This window comes from Amaranthus tricolor, chromosome 7, assembly GCF_026212465.1.
Source record: "Amaranthus tricolor cultivar Red isolate AtriRed21 chromosome 7, ASM2621246v1, whole genome shotgun sequence".
Lineage (NCBI taxonomy): Eukaryota > Viridiplantae > Streptophyta > Magnoliopsida > Caryophyllales > Amaranthaceae > Amaranthus > Amaranthus tricolor.
Genome location: NC_080053.1, coordinates 4900282 through 4909164, shown reverse-complemented (window position 1 = coordinate 4909164; position 8883 = coordinate 4900282). Strand labels below are relative to the sequence as shown.

At 33.1% G+C, this 8883-nt stretch overlaps 3 protein-coding genes across 3 annotated transcripts; 1 reads left to right on the top strand and 2 right to left on the bottom strand.

The window, feature by feature from the left end:
• LOC130818892 (methylesterase 17-like) lies at positions 1-3256 on the top strand. Its single transcript, XM_057685143.1, has 3 exons — positions 1-546; positions 2682-2807; positions 2905-3256. Exons 1-3 carry the CDS (start codon positions 184-186, stop codon positions 3184-3186), a joined length of 771 nt encoding a protein of 256 aa, XP_057541126.1. The 5' UTR covers positions 1-183; the 3' UTR covers positions 3187-3256.
• A 1952-nt stretch (positions 3257-5208) lies between these two features.
• Positions 5209-5601, bottom strand: LOC130818410 (uncharacterized). The gene has a single exon (XM_057684580.1). It carries the CDS (start codon positions 5599-5601, stop codon positions 5209-5211), a length of 393 nt encoding a protein of 130 aa, XP_057540563.1.
• Positions 5602-6213: 612 nt separating this feature from the next.
• On the bottom strand, positions 6214-8531 carry LOC130818409 (uncharacterized). The gene is made up of 6 exons (XM_057684579.1): positions 8286-8531; positions 7950-8135; positions 7412-7826; positions 6954-7301; positions 6678-6871; positions 6214-6609 (listed from the first exon to the last, which is right to left on the bottom strand). The coding sequence occupies exons 1-6, from the start codon at positions 8529-8531 to the stop codon at positions 6214-6216; spliced, it is 1785 nt and encodes a 594-aa protein (XP_057540562.1).
• Between the last annotated feature and the right edge of the window lie 352 nt (positions 8532-8883).

Here is an 8883-nt window from a genome sequence, read left to right as displayed (position 1 = left end):
GTCAAATATTAACAATTGTTTTAAAACAGAAAAAGTATATTGGACGGTCTAAAACTGACATCCATTATCTAAAATAAAATAAATTAGAAAGTAGTAGGGCAAGGGAAGAAAAAAGATAAGTAAATTGTAGCGAAAATGCAATGCATGCTTCAAAGTGAGAATTAATTGACGGTATATACGAAAATGAGAAAAAGCTCACACTTTGTCCTAGTCCATGGAGCTTCTCATGGAGCTTGGTGTTGGTACAAAATCAGAACTGTTTTGGAATGTATAGGCCACAAGGTTAGTTGTCCAGATCTGCGAGGATCAGGCGCGGATGCCGGGGATCCGAACCACATAATGAGCTTCCAAGAGTACAATCAGCCTCTAGACGATATCCTTGCAGCTTTGCCCACTGGAGAGAAGATCATATTGGTAGGTCACAGTGCTGGTGGTCTTAGTGTTATGGAAGCTATTCGTAAGTACCCTGCAACCATTCAAGTTGCTGTTTTTGTTGCTGGCATAATGCTTAAAAACGGGTTTCAAAATCACCAAGATATGGCTTTCGTAAGTCTACATATTTTAAATTTAATCAATCCTTTCTCATTTCATTTGGTATATTTATGATGAATTAAATTAATTAGGTGTTTATTTGATTGTATAATTAATACATTTTTCTAAAAAATCATAATCTTTTATATATATAGGTGAGCTCAGTAGAATATTCTTATCATGAGAAATTTATGTATTTTGTTTGCAAATAAAAGAGGTTGGGTTAGTGTGAAATCTTTTAATTTATTTTGAATACTTGAATACATATAATTTATTTATTTATTTTTTTTTAAAGAATATTTTTTAACTTATTAATCTTTAATGTACTTGTTAATTCAAATTTAACTACAAAAATTATAACGAAATAATACTCTTTAACTACCATTAATCTTAATTTATTTTTTTGAAATAAAATATTCCTTTCTTTGACGCTGAAAACATAACCATCATTTAATAAAAAAATTAATAAAAAAATTACAACTAACTAGGTGCATAATAGAATTGGATCTTGTTTCAATTAAAATCTCTATCATTTTTACTGGAAACGACTTGAGTTAGATTTTTGTAGGATCGACCCTAAGGGTGGGCAAAAGAGGTCACCACCCAGGATCCAAGAATTTTAAGTAAATTTGTGTTAATTTAAAGCCCTGTATAAGTACTTGAAGAAAAGGCCTAGGAAAATTAGTAAAGAGGTGATAAAAGAGAAACTGAAAAGTTTTGGGTTTGTCTTTCCAAATGCAATCAAAATATGTAAATGAACCGGAAAAATAATTTTTATTTCTTGGATACATCAGAATATTTATATTATATGTACTCGTTAATGAATTGGGTGTTTTATGAAGATAATTTTTACTTGAAAATAATATACAAAAATGGAGGAAATGGAGAATTGTTTGATGATGAAACTGATTAAAGCCATGATAATTTTTCGTTTTAATTTGATTTGCTTTTTTTTTTTTTTTTTCACTTACACTTAGTCATACACTTTTTGGTTTATTACTTTGTATTAAACGATTGTTATAACATAAATGTATTAGTATTTCAAAGGGCCCCTTAAAATTTCGTCCCGGGCCGCAAGAAGTTCAAGGCCGGCCCTGGATTTTCGTTATCCCCTGCCTTTTCTATTGTGTACCTTGTAAACAAAAACTTGGTACTCATATTTATTTTATAAACTAATATTTTATATATTATTATCACCATTAAAATTTTATATCTCTATAAGCAAAATATAATTCAATGTGCAAAAATAAACTAAAATTCGTTTTTGGCTTAGAATTGTTTTTGTACATCATACTAGGCTAATAAAAAATATACACCGATAATAGCAAAAAACTTTAGTAAGCACCTTGTGATGGGAACAACGAGGGAATAAGAAATTTTGTGGAAAATAGAATATAATAATTCACATGATTTAAGGTTAATTCTTTTAGACAAGTAATATTGTAATAAAATAAAGAAAAATTATTGTGAATAATACTACCTCCTATTCAGCTGAATTGTCCTATTTTTTTTTGGCACTATTCACTTATCACTCTTAATTTGTATTTTACTCTTAATCTATAAGTTAAAACATAGTCATATGGGATCTTGTTTGATTCGTCTCAATACAAGGATTATTAATATCAACTTTTTATAATTTTTAATTAAGCATAATTTGAGATATTAAGAGTTAAAATGTTGCCTCGGCAAGTGTGAAAAGTCAAATGGGACAGTTCAGCTGAATAGGAGGGAGTACAATATTTTAACTTTTTTCATAGAATAACACAAGTTATCCATTAACCATACATAATACTAACTTATAAGAATGTTTTTTTCTAATATAAAAAATTACTTATAACATGCTAAGTAGGTCATCCACGAGGAAAATTTTTGTAAGAATATAATTACAATTAAAAAATTGCACCCTTCTCCCTCCCCCAGTACCCCACCCCAGCAGCCTTCGTCACCACTCCCCCAGCCGCCTCCCCATCCTTATTGCAATGTATCGCTATCCTACCCCAACCCCATGCGCCACACTGTCCCTAGCCCCTCTCCACAATATCTCCACTAACTAGGTTGTCGCGGTGGTGGTCTTTGCAGAGCGAGTTGGGTTATGGGTGTTTTGAATAGATGAAAGGGAGCTGAAAATCAATTACTTATTGTTTATGCAGGTAACAGTTAAGGAGCCTAATCTCTTTGAATTTGGATACCACCATGGACATGATCATCCTCCAACAAGTGCTATTCTTAAAAAGGAATTTCAGCGACAAATCTTATTTAATAATAGTCCTTTAGAGGTATTTACATATATACATGCATAACAATGAGAATATTTTAACATTCATCTGATCTTACTTTACTCATTCCTCTAATTAAATGCCTTAAATTGTAAAGGATTGCACATTGGCGGCAATGATGTTAAGACCATTCCCGACTATAGCCTTAAGAGACAAAAAGATTTCAGAAGGGAATGACGTTGAAAAGGTAGCAAGAGTTTATATCAAGACCATGCATGACAATATCTACTCGAAAGAGATGCAAGAATATCTGATCCAACAATGGCCACCAGCTGAAGTTTATGAGATTGCTACTGATCATTCCCCAATGTTCTCTGCTCATTTGGATCTTTTGGCATTGCTCCTTAAAGTTGCTACCAATTTAGGGTTATCTGATTAATTAGTTTATATATTAACCAAACCATGTAATTAATAGAACAAATTTTTTATATTAATGGTTTTGATTGACATTTTATGGCCCTTTATATATGTGTCTTGGGTCCATTTCATTGCTCCAAACTATCCACACCAAACAAATCCATTTTGAGCAGTAATTTCTATAAAACAACAAAACTACAACACTAATTTCGGATTTTTAGTACCACATCACACATTCCACATTCAACAAACCACATTTCACAATAGTAATTTCAATTTTTACTTCACCAATCATACAATCTAATAATTTTGTATAATAACAAGCGACAGACTTATGATGGTTCAACCATTTGTCATTTTTTAATTGGATTAAAAATGTCTACATTGCAATTCTTTGATTAAGGAAATAATTAATGATTATATCAATTAAATATTTATACTAATCATATCCATATATAATATGAGACCTCAAAGTAAAAATCATACAATCTAATAATGTTAATGTATAATAACATGTGTCAGACTTAGGATGGTTGAACCATTTGTTATTTTTTGATTGGATTAAAAATGTCTACATTGCAATTCTTTGATTAAGGAAATAGTTAACGATTATACCAGTTAAATATTTATACAATTTAATCATATCCATTTATAATACGAGACCTCAAAGTAATATATCATACAATCTAATAGTGTTAATGTATAATAACAAGTGCCAGATTTAAGATGATTGAGCCATTTGTCATTTTTTAATTGGATTAAAAATGTCTATATTTCAATTCTTTGATTAAGGAAATAATTAATGATTATATCAGTTAAATATTTATACAGTTTAATCATATCCATTTATAATACGAGACCTCAAAGTAAAAATCATACAATCTAATAATTTTAATGTATAATAACAAGTGCTAGACTTAGGATGGTTGAGCCATTTGTCATTTTTTGATTGGATTAAAAATGTCTACATTGCAATTCTTTGATTAAGGAAATAATTAATGATTATATCAATTAAATATTTATACAATTTAATCATATCCATATATAATACGAGACCTCAAAGTAAAAATGGAAACCAATAAACTGATATTTAAAATAAGTCAATCACAATATGTCAACTAGCATAAGTATGACAAATTCTTTTACATATATCTATATTAAATCCCTTTTAATTATGATTTTGCATTTAAGGATAAAAAAATTAATAATGCTTAGAATTAATCTGCATTTAAAAAACTATATATATCATTACAGTCAAGTAATTAAATAAGAATTTTGAACTGTTTAATTGTTCAATAAAACATTTTATATGTATGTAAGAAATTAATATTTAGAAAATATGGTAATTAAATTAAATGATGTTTTAATAGCTAAAATTTTAAATCAAATAAATTAATTTGAATTAAATGAAAACAAGCTTAATTTATTCATATATTTTGTTTATTTTTTTAATTGAAGAGACCATCAAAAACATATTTTAGTATAATTTTAGAGTTAATTTAGTTTAAATATTAATTAAAGTTGTATTAGTATGCAAAGTAATTATTTTATTAAAATATATAGTAATTATATGCTTTTCTTAAACAAAATAGTACTCTCTCCGTTCTCTAATGTTCTTGTCATTTATTGCATATTTGCATCTATTAATAAATGAGTTTTTCCGAAAATATAAATTTGTAAATATGGTAAGTGTAAAAAATGCAAATCAGTCAAATTTCATTAATACTAACCAATGAAAAAAAGACAAATGGCATGCTCATAATCAAACTTCTTTTTTTGCTATTATACAATAAAATTAATAGAATGTATAATTGAGAGAAATAGTATTGGAGCCATAAAGAATTATTATTATTATTATTATTATTATTATTATTATTATTATTACTATTATTATTTGGCAATTAAAGATCTTATTACCAAAAAGCACACTCCCTAAACACTGAGAGGGGAGTAACAAAACCCACAAAAGGGAGAGTCATACAAAAAACCAAAACAAAACAGCAAAAGAAGCAACAGACAACAATTACACAAGGAGAAATTGTTTCTATTTATCAGAAAGCCGAGCTATAACATTGAAAATCACCATCCGCCCAAGTTGTTGCTCATCCATACTCTTTCCTCCAAAGATTTTGACATTCCTTTGGAACCATACATAGTAGATGATCTCTGCCCAGGACATAGTAATAGCAAGAGCCTTGGTATTGCGTTTCTTCTTACTCAACTGATTCATAAGACGAACATCTTGGTCAAAAGAGGACAGCCAAGAAAAATCTCTACAAACAAAGGCTTTCACCTTCCGAATATACGCACTGTCCCCAAACAAATGATCTCTCATCTTAGGAGCATCATTACAAAGCCTACACATAGGATCCCAAGACATCTCCCACTTTCGCAATCTATCAATAGTAGGAAGTCGATTAAGAATAGCTTGCCACATGCACACCGCACTCTTTAGAGTCGCCTTGTTATTGCACCAAATACCTCTCTAAGGAACCTTAGGATATTGTCTTAATAACTTCTTGTAAACAATCTTCATACTAAATCGACCATGAGGGGCACAAGCATTCAAGTCATGAAGATTCTCAACCAAATGTCTGCTATCAAAAATCTTTGCAAGCATCCAAGATGTTGTACTAGGAAAAACATAGCTAAAAACATCAGAATGTTTGAGATAGTAATATTAAATCCACCGAATCCAGAGCCTATCCTTCTTGTGAGCAAAGGACCAGAGATTCTTTAGCATAGCAGCCTTATTCCAAAGGTCTAACTGACTCAAATTAAGACCACCACAAGACTTGGGAAGACAAGCAAAACTCCAAGCTAAATGAGGCTTAGCTTTAGAGTTTCGACCACCACTCCAAATGAACTTGTTGCACACAGCTTCAATCATCTGAATAATTTTTGAAGTAAGAATAAAGATCTAAGCCCAATAGAAATGCGTACTTTGGATAACACTACGAACTAGCTAAATTCTACCAGCCAAAGAGAGATTCCTAGTAGCCCAATGAGTAATGAGACTCGTAATTTTCTCCACCAATACTAAGCAATCCTAAATACCAAGCCTCTTAGCAGATAAAGGAACCCCAAGATATCGAAAAGGAAGAACCTCTTTGGACACCTGGTTAGCTTGGACAAGCCTAAGAGTCATAGCATCACTAACACCCGCAACATAAAGGGCGCTCTTGGTTTTATTAATAGAAAGACCAGAGACCAAAGTCAAATTATCCAAAACGAGATTCAAAGCATGCATAGAGGGCATATCAGCTTTAAGAAAAACCAAAAGATCATCATCAAATAAAAGTTCCAAGACCTCTGAGCACTTACACTTAGGATGGAACTTAATAATATCACCCTTCTTACTCCTCAAATATCTACTAAAATACTCCATAGCAAGAGTGAAAAGGAAAGGAGACATAGGGTCCCCTTGGCGGAGCCCTTCTGCGCTCTGAAAGGAATACCGGGAAAACCATTGATCAAAATAGAATATGACACAGAAGACACACAACACATAACCCAATCAATAAACTGAGTAAGGAAATTCATCTCCTGCATAACACTCCTAAGGAAGGACCAATCAACAGAATCATATGCCTTCGCCATATCATTTTTAAGCATACAACGGGGACTAGCATTAGCCCAATTATAGCCATGAATACGATCAGTAGCAAGCAAGATGTTGTCACAGATTTGCCTACCAGGAATAAAGCCTGATTGAGCCGGATTAACAAGATGAGCAACAACTTTCTAAAGTCTAGTCATAAGAATCTTCGCAATAATTTTGTAAAGCACAGAGCAACAGGAAATTGGCCAAAATTCCTTCGGCTTTAAGGCAATTAAATATCTTCGAAACAAGAGTGATAGACGTGATATTAATAGGATTATACATAGCACCATCATTAAAGAACTGAAATATAGCCAAATAGACATCCTCCTTGATAATATCCCAAGCTACGTTAAAGAATTGTGAGCTAAAGCCATCAAGACCAAGGCTCTTAAACTCATCAATATCCTTAAGAGCATCACCAATATTCGCTCTGCTAACAGGCTTAATAAGATCCTGAGCCTGAGACATAGTATGCTGGGGGCCAGCACGCATAGTCTGAAGATCAATACCTTTAAGAGAATCAGTAGCCTTCCCTAAGAGGTTTTGAAAAAAAAAAAAAGGGTAATTGAACTTTTTATGGCATCAGTATCAGTTACAATATCCCCACAATCATCAACTAAAGCATCAATTCTATTTTTCTTACATCTCTCTTTCACAACACTATGAAAATAATGAGAGTTGGAGTCCCCCTCATGAAGCCATGCAATCCGAGCCTTCTGAAGCAAACCACCCTCCTCAATACGAAGCCACTTCCTTAACATGTCACTAGCATGAATCTCCCATCGATGAAAAGCCATAGAAAAGAGAGAATGCTGAAGAGCAAGTTGAACATGATCCAACTCAGACCTCCAAAAATTAATCTTCTCCTGAAGATTCTTAAAATGAACCACACGAAGGGACTTCAAGACCCTCTTCACAGCCTTCGCTTTATGCCAGACCAACTCAAGCCCATTACCCCTACAAGTAGAACTCCAAGCTTGCTGAACCAAAGAGAAAAATTCAGGATGATCAGACATATAATTGAAGTACCAAAACGGCCTACCACCAATAACAGAAATCTGCTCAAAAGACACCAATAAAGGACAATGATCAGAGATGTTAGGATTCAAAAAATGCACAGAAGTACTGAAGTCCTTATAAATTCACTCCTCATTGATAAAACAATGATCAATCCTAGAGGCCCGCCCATCAGAATCCACACCTTTATTATTCCAAGAAAACCAATGCCCAATAGAATTAGGGTGAAGCCAACCAGAGGCAGAAATACAATCCCAATACTTCATTTCATAATTAGAGACTTTCCTACCATGACCCCGATGAGAAGGGTCATACACAGCATTAAAGTCCCCCATAACAAGCCAAGGACCCTGAAAAGAACCCCCTAACTACATTAACTGCTGCCATAAAGGCCTCCTGTCAGCAATGATATTCAACCCATAAACAAAGGTAATCCAACAGATCTTCCCTCTATCAATAAGCTGTACTTTACAATGAATAAATTGTCTATGATCACATACAACAGACAAACAAAACCTAGACTCATCCCACTCCACCTTAATTCGAACCTTATGCCAATGCAAAGAATTATCAACCCACTTCCAAGAGGGAGCAATAAGCTTTTGAGAATGCACAATAAGCTCCTTGTTAACCCGAGTCTCAAAAATACCAACAAGAGAAACTTTATGGGTAAGCAAAAACTTCCCCACTTCCTTGGCCTTGAATGATAACCCAAGGCCTCGCACATTCCAAGCAAAACAATTCATGACGCACTAATGAGATTAGGTATCCTAGCACCTTCCACAATAGAGATCCGTTTAGCAAAATGCCTATGAGTTAAAAGAGTCCATTCATCCTCAAGCTGCCTATACACTATATCATAGCTAACACTACCATCCAAGACTTGCTTATCAACATTCACACCTGAAACACCACTAGAATGAACTGAACTAGACACAGCCTGCTAAACAACCTGCCCAATATCTGAACCACCCTACACAGTACCTGAACAACCAGTCTGCTGCACATGAGAACTCCCAACAACCTGCTGCTCCTCATTCCCACCAGAATCAGGCTTAGGAGCACCCTGCACAGTTCCTGAACTGGTCAAACCAGCTT

Excerpts from the sequence above, each read along its gene's own strand:
- LOC130818892 (XM_057685143.1), top strand. The coding sequence starts at position 184 with ATGAGAAAAAGCTCACACTTTGTCCTAGTCCATGGAGCTTCTCATGGA. Across the intron at positions 547-2,681 it reads ATCACCAAGATATGGCTTTC|GTAACAGTTAAGGAGCCTAA; the intron begins GTAAGTCTACAT and ends TTGTTTATGCAG. Across the intron at positions 2,808-2,904 it reads TTAATAATAGTCCTTTAGAG|GATTGCACATTGGCGGCAAT; the intron begins GTATTTACATAT and ends TAAATTGTAAAG.
- LOC130818410 (XM_057684580.1), bottom strand. The coding sequence starts at position 5,601 with ATGTGGCAAGCTATTCTTAATCGACTTCCTACTATTGATAGATTGCGA.
- LOC130818409 (XM_057684579.1), bottom strand. The coding sequence starts at position 8,531 with ATGAATTGTTTTGCTTGGAATGTGCGAGGCCTTGGGTTATCATTCAAG. Across the intron at positions 8,136-8,285 it reads CTAGGTTTTGTTTGTCTGTT|GGTCCTTGGCTTGTTATGGG; the intron begins GTATGTGATCAT and ends GGTTCTTTTCAG. Across the intron at positions 6,872-6,953 it reads GGCCAATTTCCTGTTGCTCT|GCTTTATTCCTGGTAGGCAA; the intron begins GTGCTTTACAAA and ends CGGCTCAATCAG.